This window comes from Lagopus muta, chromosome 1 (assembly GCF_023343835.1).
Source record: "Lagopus muta isolate bLagMut1 chromosome 1, bLagMut1 primary, whole genome shotgun sequence".
Taxonomy (NCBI): domain Eukaryota; kingdom Metazoa; phylum Chordata; class Aves; order Galliformes; family Phasianidae; genus Lagopus; species Lagopus muta.
Genome location: NC_064433.1, coordinates 22,989,029 through 23,011,398, shown reverse-complemented (window position 1 = coordinate 23,011,398; position 22,370 = coordinate 22,989,029). Strand labels below are relative to the sequence as shown.

The following is a 22,370-nucleotide window of genomic DNA, read 5'->3' as shown; positions in this document are numbered from 1 at the left end:
ACTGCTAAAAAAGCCCAGTTTAAACTGAGTTACATCATTCTGTTGATGAACAGCACTCATACACACTACCCTACTGAATTTAGCGTGGTTACTCATTTAACTATGCAATATGAGTTAATATTGGAAGAAATGGAAAATGTTACATTTTTCTACTTGTTAAAAAAATAAATAAATACCAATGAAGACTACAGGAGACTACAGAGAGATAAATTAAGTACCTGTTTGACTCTACTCAGGTACTGGGCAAAGTTAAATAGTATTTTCACTTGCATTCAACTGCATAATTCCCCTCTGATCCCTTGTTTTAAAACACTACAATGAAGAGTTAACAAACAAGCTTTCAATTTTTTAAAGGTCTCTCACATGTAACAGTGAACTACGAACCATAAACAGGCACAGTCAGGTGCCAGCCCCACTGGAATTTTGTCAGCCATTCTGTTGGCAAGCCTAAGTCTCATTTTCCCCTTCCATTAATGTTATCCGGGCATGCACTGTTACTAAAGGGAATGACTGAGACACAGCCACTAGAGTGGAGGTTCTTAGACCCGGGCAGCACAACTCACAGGAGCTTGATGAAAATATCCCTGCACAATAGCCCCCGGGGATGATTTTACTGGTTATTCCCAAATCTTGCCAAGATGAGCATGTGGCAAAGCCAGGCATGAGAACCGGGGCATACAAGCAATCACAAGGGTGAGTCTAGTATTAAATGTGGAGGTTGGTAGCCCTGCCTGTGGTGGGGGCTTGGAGCTTCATGATCCTTGAGGTCCCTTCCAACCTGGGCCATTCTGTGATTCTCTGACAAGGTCCCAATTCCCTGGCTGTCCCAAAGTCTTCTGTCACAAAACAAATGCAGGTTTTTACTTGGACATGGTTTAAGCACACACGTCCTTCTCTTGCTCATAAGCATGCGACAGATGACAACTCGTAAACAAGAACGTACGGAAATCTTCTCTGTTCTGCTACAGCAGCTCCTGCACTCCCCCTCCCCACACCTGACATGGCATGGTCCACAGAGATTCCCCCTCCCAGCGGAAAATCTGCTGAAAATCGAGTTGTATTGTAAGCAGGTCCGGATAAAAGCAATCATTGTCTTCTTCTATGTGCTTATCCGTAACTAAACCATAAATAAACAATGCTAAAGCAGTAATGAAGTACTTCAGCAATTCAAAGCGCATGAAAATCTTCAGCCCTCAACATTTTAAAACCAACTACAGGACCCACTGTAACCGGGCTGCAGTCAGTGCCACGTGCCTGCAATGCATTCTCTACTCTTAGCAATAGCTCTGAGCCCAAACCGAAGTCGGACTGTCGCCTGGTGCCTGCGTCGCTGTGCGCGCTACAGCGGCTCTCCTCACAGCGCCTCACACACCACAAGGCATTACAGCTACACATTAACTCCTTTCATGGCGTTTCTTTTCCATTTCACTTTTCCCACGCAACTCTCCCCACCTCACACCCCTCACAACGCCACAGCAGCGCTGGGACGGGACGCACCGCCCTCCCGCTCCCGCCCCCGCCCCCGCCCCCGCCGCAGGAGGCGCACGGCGGCACGCGCAGCTCCCCGGCCGGCCCCCGCGGAACTCCATTTCCCGTCATGCCGTGAGAGCAGCGCGAGCCGCGGGCGCGTCACGGGCGCGGGCAGCCAATCGCGGCGCGGCCGAGGCGGGCGCCGTCAGCCGCCAATGTTGTTTTCGCTGAGTCGAGCCGCCGGTGTTGTTGGCGGCGGCGCCATATTGGAAGGGACGAGCCCGCGTTAGCGAGAAGCCCCTTGGCGCTGGCCCGGCCGCCGCCATGCTGTATCTGGAGGACTATCTGGAGAGTGAGTGTGTGCGGGACGGGGACGCCGGGCGGCCGGGCACGGCCGGCGGAGGGGAGCCGGGGAGAGGGCGCGGCGACGTGGCGGCGCCCCCTCCCCCACGGCGGTGAGCGACTGACACCCCCCCCTCTCTCCCCCGCCCCTCCCTCCGTGTGCCCGCAGTGATCGAGCAGCTTCCCATGGATCTGCGCGACAGGTTCACCGAGATGCGCGAGATGGACCTGCAGGTGCAGAGTACGTGAGTCCCGCCCCCTCCTCTGCCCGCCCCCTCCCCTCCGCCTCCCGCCGCTGCCCTCCGCCTCCCGTTCCTCGCCCGCCCCGCCAGCAGGGGGCGCTCGCTCCCCGCCTCTCCCGGCGCCCCGCCGTGGGGCAGGAAGTCGGCCGACAGTCGGCGGTGCGGGGAATGGGGAGCGAAGCGCCACCGCTGAAGGCGCTCTGATTTCTGCGGGTCCCTCCGCTCCCCGCGGCTCTCCGTCGCCCGACTCGGGCCGCTCGCACCCCGCCGCCACCCCGCGCTCCGGCAGCTCCGCTCCGCTCCACCGCGGGGAACGGCGTCCCGTCGCCCCGTCCCGGCCGCCGGCCGCCCGGCGTCTTCTCCGGCTTGGCGGCGGCGGGAGGCGGCGCTGCGGAGGCCCGGCCCGCGGCGGGGAGCTGCCGGCACGCAGCGAGGGGCGGGGCGCGCTCGCCCCGTGTGCTGACAGTGAGCGGCGCCCCGGCCCCCATCCGCGCGGCGCTGGTCGGCTGCTGCGCTTGTGCTGCTCCCTGGGGCTTATCGGTGGCACGTCCCAAACTCTCCAGGTTTTTGGTCCCTAAGAGCAGTGATGGTGGTTTGGATCAGGAGCTGCACCCCACTCTTTCAGCAGATTGTGCTGGTTCTGAGACCTTCCAGCCAGCTCCACTCACCACAGTGTACAAGAATGAGATTTTTGCCTGTGCTTTTATGCTTTAGCTGACACTTAACCACATACACGTTTCCTTCATTTTGTATGAGCTTAGCACCTGCAGCTGTTTCCAGGATGCGTTCCCCTTTGATCCTCTCCAGCAATCCCCTCTGGGACTCATGTCCCATAGCACCCGGTGAGATGTTGCTCTGTTAACACGCAATAAATATGTTCGTCTGCAAGTGAGAGGCAAAGGTCTTTGTTAATGTAACTTAGACAAGAGATGAGAGGATTCCTCAGTGCCAGAGGAGTTAGAGTATGTCAAAGAAAGATGAGAGAGAGCAAATGTTGAAATAACAACTGAGTGTTATACAGTAATATAAAAGTCTACACCATGCTTTTAGTATCTTACAGTGTAGGAGCACAGCTCTGGGACGTATCAGCCTGGAGAAGAGAAGACAGGAAGAAGATGGCATCACTGTTGATAAATATCTGAAATGCAGGAGTCAAATGGATGGGGTTGCCTTTTTTCAGTGGTGCCCAGCAACAGGACAAGGGGCAACAGGTGCAGACAGGAACACAGGAAGTTCCATACAAACATGAGGAAAATTTCCTTGCTGTGAGGGTGACAGCATTGGAACAGGCAGCCCAGAGGTTGTGGTGTCTCCTCTGAAGATACTCAAGACTCACCAGGATGCTTTCCTTTGTAACCTATTCTAGAGGACCTGCTTTAGCAAGGGATTGGACTGGATAATCCTCAGGGCTTCCTTCCAAGCCCTGTGATTCTGTGATTCTTTAAACCTGTACTAGTTTGATGTGAGACCTCAGACTTTCTCTTAGATATTTATTAGTGCCAGCCAGTACTGCCAAGGTTGCAGTGGTGTCATTTCCCTTGCTTTAACTGGAAGTTGTGAAAAACACTGAATATTTGTATGCAAACACCAACCTTATGGCCAGAGTAAGATTTTTGGTTCTTTGAGGATTCTTTCAATGAGTGACAAGGCATCTTAATGCAACTTCTGGACTCACATCAGCTGTCAGCTCACAGTTTGATAGCTCATGCTGAATACTTCATGTGAACCCATGGACTGTTGTGATGCTGTGACCCAGGAGTTGATGTGAGGGATCAGTGTCTCTGACCTGTATCAGAAGAGTGTTTTGGCAGGTGCTGCTGGCCCAGAAACCTGTACAAGACTTCATTTAGATTTAACACAATTGTTATGTTCGAGAGTTAATGATGTTTGGATGATTCAGACTTCGAATGGGGCAGGTTTCATCATCATCATCATCTTCATCATCAGAAGAATCAGCAGATAGGTGTATGCTGTGTGCCTTGGTAAGGCTCCTGTGGGAAAAGTGAGGAACATCAGAATTGAAAGTCAGTCATGAGCTCTGAGATGTTTGCATGTGGAGTACGGAATGTTTTCCCTCTACATAGGTTCAAATCATGGATTACCAGCCACGCTCTAGAAAAAAAGCCTGTCTTCTAATAGAATTTCTGTCAGCTCTCTTTGAGAATCTGTTCTAGGAAATTAGCATGTCTGAATGAAGTAGCACAGATGGAAGAGAGGTGAGAGGGGAGAGAAGCTGAAGAGACTGGAGTATATTATGGAGGACCTTCCATATGATGTAGTAGAGCTGCCCTGCATTCCTGTTTGCCAGTTCTTCTCTTTCAGGAGAGACCAAGTTTCTGTGGAAGTTTTCACTTAAGCAGTTTCACACAGACTGATACCTGTTTAAGACTTTTAAGACTAAAAAAGACTTTTATAATTATTTTTATTCCTCAGTCTATGGAGCTGTATAATAATAATAATCTCTCAGTTGTTTTCAGGCTGGGAATAGGAGGTAGAACCTTTTGTCCTTTAGCTTTATGGACCAAATTATAGTCATTTGATGGAAGAACAAACCTTTTGGAAGCCTCACTTGTTGCTCAGTCATTATTCTCCCAAAGCATAACACAGTGCAAATGGAAAATGTTCATTTGACTGCTTTGTCTGTCTGGATCTGAGTCATTTTGAGCATTGGCAACGACTATTTTGGTTTGGGATAAATTCTTATCATTCCTGTCTAAAGTTGTTAGTTTCCTGTTGGTTTTGATTCTGGAGATTACCTGCATAGGTAGCATCAAAAATTCTTTGCTCACTTACTATGCTTGATTTCTCATCATTTGTTCACACAACTAGTTCTGATTGTTCTTGCAGATTTGCAAAATGAAAAGACTTCAGGCTCTGTTGGATTTAAGGACTTAACTATACTTGCAGATTCATTGGTTTCTTTACCTCACCCCCACCCAATCATACGGCACAGTTTCAGTGCTGGCTTCTGAAAAGTGTCTTTACTGTTTTACACTGAGAGCCCGAAGTCTGTAGGTAGGTGCTGCATTGTCATGTTTAACTCGAAACTTGTCTGGGATGTATTGCTGAAAGTTCTGTTTAAAACATAATATTAAATGCAGTACTGTCCCTTATCTTGAGACTAGCCAAGCTGTCAGGGTTAGTTTGACTGAAGCAGCTGTTTGGTTTGGATGTATGCAAGTTGTTGCATGCACGAATGTCCAGCTGTTGAAATATTAAACTTGATGCTTTTTATAAAGGATGGTGGAAGGGAAGGAAAGTAAATCTGCCTTCCTGCTTCAATAAATAACCAGACAAGTAACGTTTGGTTGACATTTTCCTTTCTTATAACATGTTGAGTAATTGTTTTACTTCTTCCCGTTGAGATATTTCTCAGCTGCATGTAAGAAAGAATCCTGTCTGTGGTTTCCCATCAGTGCATTTACCTCTTTGTTCTACAACGTGGGAGTTAGGGGGTGGGAATAAACTTGTGAGTGTTTTCAATTGCTCTTGTTCTTCATAGCATACTGCGGAAGGGCCTTGAGTTAAGAGTTGATTCTTCTTTTGAGGCACTTATTTTTCCAATTACTTGGTTTTGTATTTGACTGTTTCTCTTAGAGAACATTTTGTTACCTGCTCAGTTTGTAACTGGCTAGAATGTTCCAAAGTCAGTGGTCTAGAGCCCTGGGTGAGGAGTTTGGGTCATGCTTTAAGTCACCACCACTGCTCTTAGGGGCAAAAAATCTTTAGAACTTGGAGTGCTGCCTTTCCCATATGGAGAGCACAAGAACCTTGATGAGAATCCTACCAGAATGCAATTCTGCTTCTTGGAAATTAAGGTAAATATTTCCCTCTGCTGTCACTTGTTTCATTCTTTTTATTTACTTATTTGTTTTCGCTATAATAATTTACACTTCAGTGCTGTCAACTTCGTTTCAAGAAAAAAATCCACCTTGTTTTGTAATGTTTACGTATGTGAGAAGATAATATTTATCTTAATATTTCCCCATGCAGATGCAATGGATCAGCTCGAGCAGAGGGTCAATGAATTTTTTATGAACGCAAAGAAAAACAAACCTGAATGGAGAGAAGAACAGATGACATCAATCAAAAAAGTAAGGATATCACAGGAGTGGGCTGCATTTGTTCTTTTAAAAGAAGATAACCTTAGGAAAAAAACAGTTTATAATTGAGTGAAGTCTTAAGTGTTCAGAACTGTGACTTCCTCTGGGCTTTCACGGAGATGCATACAACTACCTTAGAGGAGAAAAATGACTGGAAAGTTTCTTTGATAAAGCATTTCTTTTAAGTTTCGCCGAGTATTTGCTGCTATTATTACATTTTTTAAAAAGAGAATATTGGAGTGATGAAACCAGGTACTAGCATTGATGAAACCAGCTACTAGCATTTCAGCTTGGATATTTTCTTCTTGCTTATATGACTTGAAGCTTTGTAAGTTAATTGGCATTCTTTTAAAGCATATTTTTCCAGCTTAACTTCAGCATCCCCTCTGATTCTGCACCTGTCTTTGTATATAGTATGTATGTGGTGTATCTTCCATTAGAGAGAGAAGACTAAGAAGACAGCTGTGTTTTCTGTTTTGTTTTATCATTTGACACTTGGCGTTGTTGGTATTGTTAGCAGGGTAGTCCATCATTTTGTCAGGACAAAAATCCTTTGTAGTCCTCATACACTTGTAACTTCAGCCCCTTAGGCAACCAAGGTTTATTCTTTCCTTAATTAAAACAAATAAATTATCTTAAAAAAAAACCAAACACCAAAATCAACAAAACACAATGAAAGTCAAAACTCTGACTTCACTGGAGTAAATTAAAAAAAAATAAATTAAAAAAAAAAAAAGACTTTAATGGAATTAGGATCTGAGTTTTTACCTGAGCGAAGTATTCTTCAGCGGAAATTGAAATAAAAAGGCACTTAAACTTGTTTGAACCTAGAGATAAATATGCCTACACTAACTTTAAAAGGGGACTTATTTATGGTTTTTCATTATTTAGAGCAGATTTTAAAATTGCATCTTGTGTAAATTCATTTTATAATAGTGTATTTTAAAAATACTTTAATAAATTAATTTAAATTATATACTTCTTTTTCTATATGTTTAACTACAGTGCTGAAAAGACCTCCAGTCACAGTAGCATCATTTGAAGGACAGTAGTTTCTTCAGTGGTCTTAAAGATCCACATCAAGTAAAAGACATCATTTCATGTTGAGTCTATAATGCTGCGTAGTATAAAACACATTGAAGGGTATTTCTTTTCTTGCAGTGAACCACACTGTGACATGTAAGTGTCACTATAGGAGGAAGTGTCCATGTCTTGTAGTTTTGCTTTTTCTAAGCAATAAATAGCTGGTATAGCTCTCGTCTAATATTTAGCTTACTGCTGTTTACAACAGTTTCACAGTCTTTCTGAAAACTGATTTCGGTTTCTACTATTAATGTACACTTTGTGCTAGGTTAAAATAGCTTAAAACAGCTGAAATTAATTCAGTTACATTTGTGACTTAAAAGCTTATTCTTTTTATACCAGGATTATTACAAGGCTTTGGAAGATGCAGATGAGAAAGTACAGCTGGCTAATCAAATATATGATTTGGTAAGTAGACAAAAGGCTTGTTGTGCATTATCTGAGTTTATGTCTTCAGGAGTTCAGAACATTTTGATAAGTGCTATAGTTGTGTTAATTGCACTCTTACATCAGCTTCAAACAGATTATTTTTTTTCTTTTAGAAAGACGCTTAATGTTTTACTGACTCCTAGGAATTTGGTTGCTTGTACACTGTTGTAAAATATCAAGAAATAATTTGAGAAATTGTAAGCTTTTAATGTATTCTCTTTCTGGTTGCATTTGGTTTTGAAAAGGGACCACAGGCAAGCTATTCCACCTTGTAACACATGCGTTTTGGGTTTTAAGTATATTTACTTTACACTTTCTCAGAGAACAGAAGTTGCAACTTATTGCTCTGAAATACAGTAGACATAAAACAAATATTTCTTGTTTGGTTGATTCTCCTTCCATCCACTAGTGAATGTTGTAACATTCCCTCTCTCAGTGCAAAAGTTGTTCGTTTTGCAGTAAAAATAAGTACATGATTCTACTGCATGACTGCAGATGAAGAAAGCATTTTGAACATGGTGGTTCTTTGTTTAGTTTTTTTTTTTCTTTTGTGAGTTTTTGGCACACCAGAGTATGTCATACTTTACTCAAAAGCACGTCAGTCTTTACGTGTTCAGTACAGACACCATTCTTTCTGTGCACGTTGGCAGATGTACAAGTATTGAACAAGAAACCTGTAATTTCTTCTTACAGCATAACCACTGTTTTTAAAGGGCATTTCATTTACTGTTCTTTGTCTTCTAGTTTCTATACCCATACTCACAACAACCCTAAATGCTGTTAGCCCCTTTTCTCATAGGAAACACATAACATATTGTTTTGGAACATCACCTGTAATGAGAGGAAGGCTTCTAGCTGCTGAGCCAACGTGCAGTTTTGGTGAATCCTGTGATTCACTGGGCAGCTGAGGAGCAGCAGCCCATTTTAGTGCTAGTTCTAGTATTTCTGCTGAGTGGGAAGTGTAGGAGGCCAAGAAGTTAGGACTCTGTGTTCTTATACATGCTTAGTACTGAAAACTCCTGGAAGAGCAATTCTTGGCAGACCAGATAAAAAGGTGTAGCTCGTGGTTGTGCAACTGTTTGGCTTGTCTGGGCTGCATTCAGCAAACAGGAATTGCCACGGGCCACATATAAAATACATAATAAATGTAATGCTTATAAGTAACAGAACTTTTTTAAACATGTTTTTATTAAAACCTAAAAAACAGGGAGCAACAAAAACATAAAACTGATGTGATGTTTGACCTCGTTTTTGTGAAACTTATGCTTCATGCTGGTTCTATGGCAGTGGTTGCCACTCCTCGTGAGTTCTCAGGGTATTCATCTGAGATTTTTGATGAAACATTTCTTTTCCTGTGCTTCATCCTTGACAATAATTGTTCACAAATGTATATATTGTCAAAAACTGATGACATGAATAAATGTGACCGTGAAGGGAAGGGTATTTTTCTCTGGAAAGAGGGCTTATGAAAGTCTGGCAAAGAGACATGACAGAATTTTTCTTTGAGTTGAATCCTGGTTGCAACTCTATACATTCTGTATGAAGTTTGCAAATAATGGATTTCTGTTGACGGAAAATGGAGTTGCAAATATATATAAAAAAAAAAAAGATCTTTTTTCTTTTTTTTTTTAAATATTGAAACCTATTCTCAAACTTCTTTATCAAAATGAAAAGCACAGCTGCATATTTTTCACTCTTTACGGTACTGCGTTTAGCCAGTGTATCAGAATGCATACAACTATTTTCCATTACTTCAGCTTGCCATAATTTAACTTTCATTTCAAATGCTGTTAATGTCTGAAGCACAGAAAAGTGATTTTTCACTTTGAAGAAGCACGTTTAACTCTTTAAATGAACAATCAAATCCTCCAAAAATACTCAGTCTGTGAGCCGTCTTTAATCTTCGTGTTCTGGCACCAGTTTTCCTTTTGATTCTGTAAAGAACTAGATTTCACTTTGCAGAGTGTTTTTAGTATTTTGCCTTGACTTAGCCATCAGGAAGATAAATGATGACCCCATAAATGCATCCATACATTTAATGAACTTCTGGAATTGGCGACATTTCGGTCCTTTGGAATTGTTGAAATTCACAGCTTTGATGATTTGCATGACATCATCCAATTTTGAAGCTTTTACACGTATATTTTCTTGATGTCTGATGCAGTGAGATACAGATGGTAACTGAATCATCTTCTATTAGTTTTATAAGTCCATCTTTTTTTACCAGCCATCACTGGGTCATCCTCAGTAGCTGTATTAGATATGGTGACAAAAGTTAAAAAAGATTGCTTTCACGTGTTCTTTTACTGATTCAAATAAGTCAGGAGGTTTAGCTGTGTCTTTCAGGGATGCCAAAGAAGCTATTTCTTCAGTGACATATTTGTTATAAATACTCTGGTGAAAATGGCAAGTAGAGCTGTATCTGTAGTATTAATATTTTCATCACCAAAGCGTAAAATTTGAGATCAACAGCTTTACTTTCCAGACTTCTCTTCGTGTACTTTCTTATTTTATTTCTATTCACCTAACTGCAGTCTGGTGAGACAAATTGGAGAGGTATAAAAAAAAAAATAAAAAAAAAAAAAGCTTTTTTTTCTTTTTTAATTAATCAGGACATACAGTATCTGTTGTGCTTTTCATATATTGCTTAACAAACTCACCATCAGGAAGTGGTTTTGATTTTTTTTGCAGTAAGATGTGCTATCATGTAAGTAGCTTTTATAACAGAGTCATAGAATCGTGAAGGTTGGAAAAGACCTCTAAGATCATCTAGTGCAGCAGCCCACCTACCATTAATATTGCCCACTTAACCAGATTCTTCATTACCATTTGAGTTTTAACTTTTTTTTTTTAAGTATTTTGTTGAGGTGACAGACTTTTTTAGTTCTGCTGTTTTGTCTTTGCAAAGCGTTCCTTGATATGCACCAAATTTGGCAGCATGTTTCTGCATAGAATGTCTCCTCAAATTGTAGTCTTTGAAAAGTGACGTGGTTTGTTTGCAAATCAAGCATAGTGCCGTGTTACCTATGAGCACTGCACTGTGAGCTGAGTTGGGTCACGTGCATCCTGTGGGTTGGACGTGCCTGGTGTAGTCATTCATGTTCCAGAACTGGACACTTCTTACTGTTGCATTGTCTCCAAAACAGGTAGATCGTCACTTGAGAAAACTGGATCAGGAACTTGCGAAATTTAAAATGGAACTTGAAGCAGACAATGCTGGAATCACAGAAATATTAGAGAGACGTAAGTATGCATAATTTTCTTAAAATACTTGACAGATTTTCTGTCACTTTACAAAAGTAAGACACGATAAAGTTGTTGGGCTACTGTGTTTCCACTCATTTTGCAATTTTGCTTGGATCTACATGCCTTTTATCAGTCAGTGATTCTTAAATTTTAGTTCAAACTTGATTTTTACCAGTGGAATCAAAAGGCACCTGAGAAGTTAGAATAATTTCTCTTTTTAGTAGGGCTGTTGTACATATGAATAGTTAAACTAACGTACAGAATTCTTCAAAACTGTTACTAATACTGTAGGCATTCAGGAAAGTGTTGTAATCTATGCTTAACCTACTAGACCAGTTGACTGCTATCAAATAGAGGAGAGTGGATATTCCAATTACAGGCATGGAAAGTCAAGTAAAGATACCTACTTTGTAGACCTCTTTTTAAAGAGAAGAGAATGGATGATTTTATCAAAAGGTGGTGAGAGAGGAGCATTTCAAGGAAGAAACCTGCAAGCTTAACAAATACTGCAGCACTGCACAGCTAGTATTCAGAATGTAAATGGGATGTAATGTGATGGTTTTAAAGCAAACTTAATGTGGAAAAAATCCAGCCCTCTATACCTGTTAGTATTTAGGTGTCAAGTTCAAACGTGGTTGTGATGAATTTCAAAATTGCTACAGCATGTGTTATTATGAAGCTAATAGTCAGTGACTGTTCTTCATGACCAAGGCTAGTGAAAAGTAACCCAAGTCACCTGAAGAAATAAGGGGTAAATAGTTTTTCTTTGAACTTTGTCATAAAAGCTAATTTTCCTCAAAGTTTTGTTTCTAATTGCTTGTTTGATTGTTTGTTTTTAAATAAGAGGCACAAAAAGAAAACTGCTGAGTAGGTGTTATTAATGAAGTACTGCAAAAGAGGGCAACTAGTTTATTTTTGAGTTCAACCTGCAGTTTTAAGATCTGATGCTAACTTTATTTGGGCCATTTGTTTGGCAAGGTAGGTGGAATTTTGAAAACTGAAAACACAAATGAACCAGGCTGTGTTTAAGATATTTATTACTTAATAACATGTAAGGTAGAATGAAAAGCTTCTTAACATCTTTAGCTATCGGAGTAAAAACATGTTTTTGAGGTTCCTCCAGAGGGCAGCCTTTGGACTAAATCACAGCATGATTAAAGTTAGTTCAGCCTTTCCTTTCCTCCCTCCTTTTTGATTTCCACTCTGGGTATTTTCAACATCTGTGATTTTGAATACAGATGTATGACAGAATGTTGGGTCAACTTGAAACATATTTCTGGTCTTGGTATGTTTTGAGTCAGTATGATGAGATGGGAGATGGCATCATTAGTATAGTTTACCTTTTAACTGCATTTTAACATTTATGTTCATAAATGCATCTACATTCTTCAGTTCAAATAAGCACATGTTGTCAGTACTTCTAGTGCAGCTTTACTGGCCTGTATGCAACTTATTGGAAGTGGCATATTGCAAGTAGTGTTGTTTTTGGTTCCCAATATTGACCTTGATTTTAACTTTTCTTTGAAAGTTGCATAGCAGTAGTCAGCGATTTCTATTTGAAAACTTTCCTGTTAAAAGTGTTAACAAGACTAAAGTCCTGTTTAACCTTGTGTGACAAGGCTGGGGTGCAGCAGGCACTGCCAGCTGGGCAGGGAAAGAGATTGTCCCCCTTACTCAGCGCTGTGTGGCCTCAAAGAATCACAGAATGGCCTGGGTTGGAAGGGACCTCAAGGATCATGAATCTCCAACCCCCCTGCCACAGGCAGGGCCACCAACCTCCCCATTTAATACTACACCAGGCTGCCCAGAGCCCCATCCAACCTGGCCTTGAACACCTCCAGGGACAGGGCATCCACAAACTCTCTGGGCAGCCTGTTCCAGCACCTCACCACTCTCTCTGTAAAGAATTTCCCCCTGACATCCAACCTAAATCTTCCCTCCCTCAACTTAAAACCATTTCCCCTTGTCCTGCACTTATCTACCCTTTCAAAGAGTTGATTCCCCTCCTGTTTGTAGGCTCCCTTTAGGTATTGAAAGGCTGCAGTGAGTCACCCTGCAGCCTTCTTTTCTCCAGGCTGAACAAGCCCAGCTCCCTCAGCCTATCCTCATAAGGGAGGTGCTCCAGTCCCCTGATCATCCTAGTGGCTCTCATCAGGACCCTCTCCAACAGCTCCCTTTCTTTCTTGTACTGGCAGCTCCAGTCCAGGACACAGTACTCCAGATGGGGCCTCACAAGAGCAGAGTAGAGGGGGACAATCACCTCCCTGTCCCTGCTGGCCACCCCTCTTCTGATGGAGCCCAGGATACCATTTGCTTTCTGAGCTGCAAGAGCGCACTGCTGGCTCATGTCAAGCTTTTCATCTATCAGGACCCCCAGGTCCTTCTGTGCAGGGCTGCTCTCAAGCACTGCTCCTTCCAGTCTGTATGGATGCCTGGGATTCCTCCGGCCCAAGTGCAGAACTCTGCACTTTGCTTTGTTGAACCTCATCAGGTTCCCCCGGACCCACCTTTCAAGCCTGTTGAGGTCCCTCTGAATGGCATCCCTTCCTTCCACCGTGTTAACTGCACCACTCAGCTTGGTGTCACCTCACCTCAAGCACAGTGTGTACTTTTGGTAACATGGTATAAGAAGAACATAAAGCTGTTAGCATCCAGGAGTGGGCTATGAAGATGGGAAAGGCGTCTGAGGAGCAGCAGAGATCGCTTGGTTTGTTCAGCCCAGCAAACAGAAGGCTGAGAGGAGGCCTCCTGGCGGCCTCCCTCTCTTGTGACAGTAACAGGACTGGAGGGAACGGCATGGAGCTGTGTCAGGGAAGGGTCAGATGGGTGTTAGGCAAAGGTTTTTCACCAGGGGGTGGTCGTGCACTGGAGCAGGCTGCCCAGGGCAGTGGTCTTGGCTACAGGCTGCTGGAGTTCAAGAAACATTTGGACAATATTTTCAGATATATGGTCTGAATTTTGTGCGGTCTTGAGAGAAGAAAGGGATTCAATTCAGTAAACCTTGGAGTTCCCTTCCAACGTGGGATAGACAGTGATTCAACTTAGTTGTTCCTGGGAACTTATTTTGGGAAAGATTCTAACTCTAAAATCCTTCCAATTAATATAAGTGTAATTGCATAGTGTTTTGGCTAATATTGTAAAAACTCAGTGTCAGAAAAATTAAAGGCATTACATTATCGACTTTAAAATTTTCTGGTCTTTTTATCTCCCATTTTTAGGATCCCTGGAGCTGGATACACCATCTCAGCCTGTGAATAACCATCACGCCCATTCACACACTCCAGTAGAGAGTGAGTATTTGATAGATAAAAGCATATTCACTTTTAAGATATATTTGTCGTCAAGTACATTTATTATATTTTCTTCCAAATGCTGGAAAAATTGGGATAATTAAATGGTGATCATGCCTATTTGGAAAAACTGCAAGTGTGAAATAAAAAGGTTTTGCTGGTGGCAGTTAGATGAAAGTGCTATTTTAGTATCTGTAGTTGTTAACAGTTTTACTTTTAAAGTGAAAAGGCTTTTCCATTTAAGTTCACTTCATTTGTTTTTCTCAGAAAGGAAACACAATCCATCGTCTCACCACGGTGCAGCAGATCATGTTCCCGAGAAGAAGTTTAAATCTGAAGCTCTTCTATCTACCCTTACTTCAGATGCCTCTAAAGAAAATACACCAGGTAGTCTTAATTGTTTTACATTTTATTACTTTTAATAGAGGGAAAAGAAATCCAATTGTATGTGTGGATTTTTTTTTACTTTTTTTTTTTTTTAATATGTATCAGAGACCCATACACTTTGCTCTGGGATTTTCAGTCATTTTAAAAATGAGAAATTGCAGACATTGTTACTCACCTGTGTTGTGCATGAAGCTCATTGGCTTTGTTGTCATTTGACAGCTGTGTGTTGGCTGTTTCTTTTTATTTTCACGGTTCGGAAGAGGGTAGGAGTATGGTTTTCATTCATCCAGTGGTAGAAATACAAGAGATCCATGCATTATTTTGAGGAAAAGAAGCCCATGCAGTAATTTCCAAAGTAGGAAAAGAATATTCATTCATCTTATAAGGGTTGCTCTGACCTAGCATTCAGCTATGATCAGATTCTTCTGAGTCTTGTGTGAAATGAGGCCAGATAAGAAGGCCCTTTGATTAGTGAATAAAAACACAGCACAGCTTCCTGTCAGTTTTCAAAATAAGGATATTTTGTAGAATCTGCTCAAAAAATGAAAGATTATGAGAAGGTATTAGTAAGTAAAGTACTTTGGCAATTTAATGCTGTTCACTAATTTTAAGTAGGCTTTTTCATAGTCATTTATCTATAAGGAACTTCGCACGAGTTGGCAAATTAAACAGAACTACTTTTGAACAGCTGTCAGGAAATCTGGTGCATTCAAATTGTGATTTTTAGCTTTTAGTGTAAGACTGTTTTAAATGGTATTGTAGGGAAAATTTAGTTGTACAGTCAAATTCTTAATTTCTTCTCAATTGTCACAGTAGTCAATATAATTTCAACTGAGGTTGGGCTTATATAGACATAACAGCTGTGTTATGTCTATATATAGCAGAGTGTGATAGTGAGGACTGCCTTTCTGAAAGGATTCCTTACACGTGAGGGTAGATGCTTAAGTAGAAAACCAGCAGTGTCAAAAAATTTTCTTAGAACTTTTTTCCAAATGATCAGACTACTCTGCATAAATGGAGTTCCTAGTCTTTCACTGGTTGTCATATATAACTCTTCTTAAAATGCAAAGGAATTTAGTTTCATTTTGAATTTCATGAATGTGTTCTGTTCATCAAGGGTGTCGAAACAATAATTCATCATCCTCTTCAAACAATGCATACAATACAAACTCTTCTCAACCATTGGCATCATATAACCTCGGCTCATTATCTTCAGGATCTGGGGCCGGTGCTATTACCATGGCAGCAGCTCAAGCAGTGCAAGCCACAGCACAGGTAACGTCAAAACATTCTCACATTCTCGTCAGCCTGCCACCAGCTATTGATTAAGAAGGAATACTAGTGGTTTTTTTGATCACTTTCAGCTGGTGTGGTGTTGTTCTCATCATTATTGTGTACATGCTACAGTTTCATCCTTTGAAACTTCCATAAAAGGACAACTCATTTTGTACCTTTTCTTGTGGGATATTCTTACTCATTCTTATCACTTACTATGCATCACTTTATTAAAAGAATAACTGATGAATCCGTGGCAATAATAGCAGCCCAGTGTGTCTTAAGTAAGAACTCTGCTGTATAATCTGATACAATATCAGTATTCTTTTTTAGATGAAGGAAGGAAGAAGAACATCCAGTTTAAAAGCCAGCTACGAAGCATTTAAGAACAATGATTTTCAACTTGGAAGAGAGTTTTCATTATCTAGAGATTCAACTGGGTATTCATCATCAGCTCTGGCATCTACATTAACACAAACATTAAGTTCATCAAGCACAGATTCACGAAGTGGCAGAAAAAGCAAGTAGGTTTTTTTTTTGTTGACTGCAGTTGACAACTAAACTTTCACTTAAAGGTCATAGGCCATATTAGAAATACTTTGCATTTAATATGTTGGGAATATAAAACATGAGTGGAAAGTTATTATTCCATACTGGCATTTTTTGTACGGGACTTTCTTTTCTCCACTGCTTTCTTTTTCCTTACACAAATTCAATCCAAGGTTTTAAAGAAATACTTTGATTAATTTTTTTATCTGTTATATTGTCTAGTTTCTTTCCTCATTTTTTCTCTCTACAGGAGAGAAGACTTGGCCTAAATGTAAATGTTGGAAATCCTGTGCAGTACTTTGTAGATGGTTTTGAAGTAGATCTGGAGATTTGCTTCATGCCACTTTATAAATAAGCAGAACATATTGTGATGTGTGACCACCTAGGACAGGAAGCAGAATGAAATTTACTTCTGATAAAAAGTGATTTTCATCAAAAGTAAATTTGAGGACTCAAAAGTTTTGTTTGAAGGATCTTGTCCCAGATTGCTTGTATTTTAAACTGACTTGCTCTTTTTTCTTTCTTCATACATATTTGTTTTCATTCACAGCTCACTTAAAAAGTTTGTTTTAGAATCATTTCTCATCTACATGTGTCTTGGGTGTCAGATCTGACCTATAAGCAAAAATATAGAATTTGCATATTGACATTGTTCCAGGGCAGTGACAGCTGATGCTTCAGTGGAGATTAGCATAGAGAAGCAGTCATCTTAACAGTAATCTACTGTACGTGACAACGTAACATTATTACATGCAAATGCCTGTTATACCATTTACATATTCTTAATGGAGGCTTGACACTAAGGGAAAAAAAAAAAACATGATGTAAAACATTCAGTAAAGCCATTTGACAATTTAGAGTTGTTCAATTCCATAGATTAGAATAGCCTGACTATAAACTGTTCAGACTGATTTCCAGAGAGTTTTGCTATCGGAGTTCTTGAATGAAATGTGTTATGGAATACACATTTCAGGATTTACATACTGTAGTATTTCAGTCAACAAAGAAGTGCTTCTACTTGCCAGTAAATGAACTTAAATTATGATATGTTTTCTTTTTCTTTCTTTCTTTCAGAAACAACAACAAATCCTCAAGTCAACAGTCGTCATCATCTTCCTCTTCATCCTCTCTGTCATCATGTTCTTCCTCATCTGCACTGGCACAAGAATTGTCCCAGCAAACAGCAGTAATACCAGAGTCTGATTCCAATAGCCAGGTTGACTGGACCTATGATCCAAATGAGCCACGTTACTGCATCTGTAATCAGGTAAAAACATTGTTCAACCTGAAATACAACCAGATACGCTGTTTCACTGCAGGTGACCTTCTTGCTCTGATTGCTCATTTAAAAACAGATCAGAATTTCAACACTGCAAATAGGATGCTTTTATTTCTTTAGTGGTAATATGACAGGACTCTGGAAAATGGTTTTAAATTGAAGGAGGGAAGATTTAGGTTGGATGTCAGGGGAATTTATTTACGAAGAGAGTGGTGAGGTGCTGGAACAGGCTGCCCAGAGAGGTTGTGGATGCCCCATCCCCAGAGGTGTTCAAGGCCAGGTTGGATGGGGCCCTGGGCAGCCTGGTCTAGTATTGGATGGGAGGTTGGTGGCCCTGCCTGTGGCAAGGGGTTGGAGATTCATGATCCTTGAGGTCCCTTCCAACCCTGGCCATTCTATGATTTTATGAATAATGAAGTCAAAGGCCCAAGCAACAAGCAAACCAATTTTCCTGCTATGTGCCACATCTGGAGAGTTCTAAGTCTCTTACTGAAGAATTTAGGAATAATTCAGAGTTGAATATGATCACAGTGAATTTTCTTAGAATTTCAAGCTAGAGTAATACTTCTTCTCTCATACTTTCCTCCTTTTGCAAAATAAATTAATAATGGAGAAGATACTGTTTTTGTAAAAGCCACTCAGAAAATTGAAAGACTGAATGAGAGCACGAGTTTTTAAAAATGCCTGCTCTGATTTTATAGTTTTATGTGCTAAATTTATTTTTTTTTTTTAGAGTTTACAGAATTCTTTGGTTCTTTTGAAAGTATGTGATTGTTTCTTTGGAATAGTTCTTGAAGTTGTCATGCGTGCGAGGGAAATGCTAGACATAAATACATTTGAAAAGTGGGCTGATGGTGTCCAAACCTCAGTGCTGAGGACCGAAATGTACTTAGTTTGAGTTTTGAATGCTGGATTTTTTTATCCAACCTGGAACATACATGTGAACACAATTATGGAACAACAAAAAAATGTATTGTTGCCACTGCTGACAGAACAACTTCTTTAATGTAAAAGAAAAAAGAAACAAAAACCTTGAATTTCACCCCTCTGAAAATTTTGTTTTTATTAATAAAGTTGGCTTTTTTTCCTTCTTTTTCAATAGGTGTCCTATGGTGAGATGGTTGGCTGTGATAACCAAGATGTAAGTAATAAAGTTCAGAATGCTCATAAGAGAAGCCTCGTGCATGTAACTATTGCTTACAGGAGTTACTTCTCTGTAGTGCTTGTTACATTTTCAGTTTTAGTGAAAACAGGGACAAGTGCAGCTCTTTGTTGTTTACATATACACAGCAAAAAAAGTAATCATTTTTCCTTTTTCTATTCAAATCACCTACCTCACTTCAGACTTAAACATATAGGATGTGTGGGAACAGAGATAAAAAAAAAAATGTTTTTAATATTAATCTTTCCAATCACATAGGAGTTCCATGTATTTCTCCTTGCTTAATCACAATAAGGTTACACAACACTGTGTATAAGAAGAGTATTCAGAAACTGCAAACCTTGCTGTTAAGGACTTTTAGGTGTGTGTAGGGCTTCCATTCTAAACAGAATTGCCCCTTGCTAACTTGTTTGTGCTCGAAAGGCTTTTTTTTTTTTTGTTTAGGTAGAAATCCTAGACAAAAATTGAAATTGCATTAAACAAACTTGTATATTTCATCCCTGATCACTGTCTTAAACATCATAAATACATACTTACAATTTTCTCTTTCTCTATGAGTAGCTGCAAATTTAAAAAGATACGTTCTGACCTGGAAAATTTAAAAAGATACGTTCTGACCTGGAAAATTTAAGTATTGGAAATGTACCATTATGCTGAGATTCACAGATTTCACTGCTACTGCCTTGAATTTTTTGTTCTTATTTCATCTTTCATGACTTGCGATGAGACTGAAGGAATCATGCAGAAAATCAATCAAAGAGTAAAGAAGAGAAAGCAAGAAGTTAGCAGTTGACATTAGAAATAGTAGTAGTGCCAGGATCATAGAAGATTTCATGGAAAACTTCAAACAGAAGTAGAACTTAAACATTTGTGTGAGAAGTACGATGGGAATTAATGTGCACATGAGTTGAAGCATTCTTCAAGAAACTTCTCCTCATCTGCCCCGCAGTTCAGATTCTTTCAGAAGTCGTCTCTTTCCTGAGGAAGTTTGACATCTTTGAAATACCCTTTATTTCTGGGAACGTTTAGCTATGTCAGTATTAATCCCAATTGTCTGATTCAAATGCTGCAAGTTTTAAAAGAGCAAGTGAATGTAATTATGTACTTACTGAGATTATCCTGCATTCAGCCCGAAGTGAGTGATGAAGGTTACTGTTGTGTCACTTAAAATGTTGTCAAGCTAGATTTATCATTAGCACAGTATACTTATTTTGTTTTCTATATAAATGAGTCAGTCTATGACTCGTAGAATTTTTGTTGCTTTCCTTATTCTGTTGGGTGTATGGGGTATGGATTTCTCCTCTTTTTTCATTTTATCCCATTATTTGCTTGGTATGAAAGGCAGAACCTACACTTTCTACTTGCGCTTCTTTTCATAGAATTGTATGTAATCACAATTCAAGAAGAAAAGAAAAATCCCAAACCCTCTCTAAACTCTGTTTTTATAGTGTCCCATTGAATGGTTCCATTATGGATGTGTTGGACTGACAGAAGCACCAAAAGGGAAATGGTACTGTCCACAGTGTACAGCTGCAATGAAGAGGAGAGGCAGCAGACATAAATAAATATCTTCATCTGGAAAACAAATTGCTTACTAAAGGTTTTATGGGGGACTTACGTGGGGGGAGGAACCCTCACCACACTTCCTCGCAACCACTTAAAGAAGGGTTAACATAGCAGTCATAAGATCTTGAGCTATTGGTTGGTTTTGCTGGTCGTGTTTTAATATTGTATGTAAGCTGTTTATGCACATTGATGTGCTGCAGATACTATTCCAGCAAGCCTTGGATTGTTCCAGTGGCCAACATATGCAGATATTTGTACTATCAAACCATTTTCTCTAAGCAGTGGGCATTCTACAATTATTCAGTCTTCAGAAAATTCTGATAAGTCAAGATTTTAAATGTATGTTTTATATTCAACAGATATATTCTGCTGCATGTACTGTATTCAAGAGCTGTTATGTAACACTATGTATATAAATGGTGCAAAAAGTCAGTGCTTCTTAAAAAAAAAAATGATTTTTAAAATGCCTTTATAGCTTTGGTTCTTTATGAAAATTAATTCAGCAGGCTGAAGAAAATGGTTCTTGTATACAGCGGGCTGTTGTCCTCTAGGGTACTTGAGTATGTAAAAACAAAAAAAAAAAAGCTGTAGAATAAAACAAACTTGTGCCATTAGTCTATGTTTCTGCTCCAGACAAGGTGCAGACCATAAGAAAGAAAAAGGTGTTAAAGTGATGATAAATTTTTATACCAAATGTGTTTATTTTTTTGTGCAAGTAATCCTTTAAATTTGAATTGTATTAGGTGTTAAAATAAAACAACCTCAACTCCTTGATTTGATGTTTTCTGCACATCTGTCAAAATAGTTTCTGAAGAACATAGCTGAGTTTCCATGAGAAATTCCTGCCATATTCCTTCTTGAAGAGTAGCTTTCATGTAAAAGTTAACACATGGATCAGAAAAGATGTAGAAGGATAAATAGTTCATCCAGCTGTGGAGGCCCTGGAGGTACCTAACAGGGACAGTCATGTTATGGAGCTTAAAGGGAAGCCACTACCTGTGCAGATCCTTTAAGACCTGCTAAGTCAGAGCTGCATTGCTGTAGCACAGGATCAGGAATCTTGATTTTCAGATGGCAGCCCCTTAAAAGGTACTTCTTTGGGCCATGAATATAATGGAAAACTTTTTTTTTCCTCCAGCTTGTTTATTTTGGATGTAGTTTGTAGATTTCCTTTCACAGAAAGTTTTCTTGTGTTGTTTTCATATGGCTTTTTGGTATGGCAGCGGCACTGAACAGAAACAAGAGCATTACTCTTTTTTTTTCCTCCTCCTTTCTACCACTAAAAAAAAAAAAAAAAAAATACACTTTCCATTTGGAGTAAAGATTTTATTGTAGCATTGGAATTCTCTTTGGGCTATGTGCTTTCCATGGACCTTCATAGTAGCTTTCCTTGAAATGTTGCCAAACGCCATCTTGCACCAAAACATTCCAATGTCAAGGAAATAAAGAGTTAGACTTACTCATATTAGGAGTATGCGCAGAAAGTGCAGGCTTAAACTAAAGTGAAACCAGACTTCTATCACAACATTTATGGATGCCCCATCCCTGCAGGCATTCAAGACCGGGCTGGATGTGGCTCTGGGCAGCCTGGTCTGGTGGTTGGTGACCCTGCACATAGCAGGGGGTTGAAATTCAATGATCATTGTGGTCCTTTACAACCCAGGCCATTCTATGATTTATTCTGAAAAAGTGAAATTGGTTATTTTAAGTCCTTATACTGAGGAAAAATAGATGAAAAGAACACATGACTGTAGTAAAATAGGATATGAGTTGATTTAAAAAAAAAAAAAAGCAAAGGGCAGTGTAATTAAGATTCCATTAAAAGTGGGGAATTCGCCCACTGTATGTGTGCTTCTGTAGACATCTCAGCTAAAAAAAAAAAATAATAATACTTAAGAACTTGTATATCTGGTTTTGAGGGAGGCTATTGAGACCACAGAGATAAGA

At 40.1% G+C, this 22,370-nt stretch overlaps 1 protein-coding gene across 3 annotated transcripts; it reads left to right on the top strand.

Moving 5' to 3' along the window:
• The first annotated feature begins 1,652 nt into the window (after positions 1-1,652).
• Positions 1,653-21,197, top strand: ING3 (inhibitor of growth family member 3). Of its 3 annotated transcripts, none has more exons than XM_048959109.1 (12): positions 1,653-1,822; positions 1,982-2,053; positions 6,048-6,148; positions 7,583-7,648; positions 10,816-10,912; positions 14,134-14,205; positions 14,473-14,592; positions 15,809-15,867; positions 16,201-16,391; positions 17,491-17,683; positions 18,798-18,836; positions 20,306-21,197. In XM_048959109.1, exons 1-12 carry the CDS (start codon positions 1,795-1,797, stop codon positions 20,420-20,422), a joined length of 1,155 nt encoding a protein of 384 aa, XP_048815066.1. In that variant the 5' UTR covers positions 1,653-1,794; the 3' UTR covers positions 20,423-21,197. The 3 variants fall into 3 exon arrangements, with proteins under 3 accessions (XP_048815066.1, XP_048815064.1, XP_048815068.1); XM_048959107.1 differs by having other exon boundaries at positions 1,655-1,822; positions 15,710-15,867; XM_048959111.1 differs by lacking the exons at positions 1,653-1,822; positions 1,982-2,053 and adding an exon at positions 5,356-5,872 and having other exon boundaries at positions 15,710-15,867.
• The last annotated feature ends 1,173 nt before the right edge of the window (positions 21,198-22,370 follow it).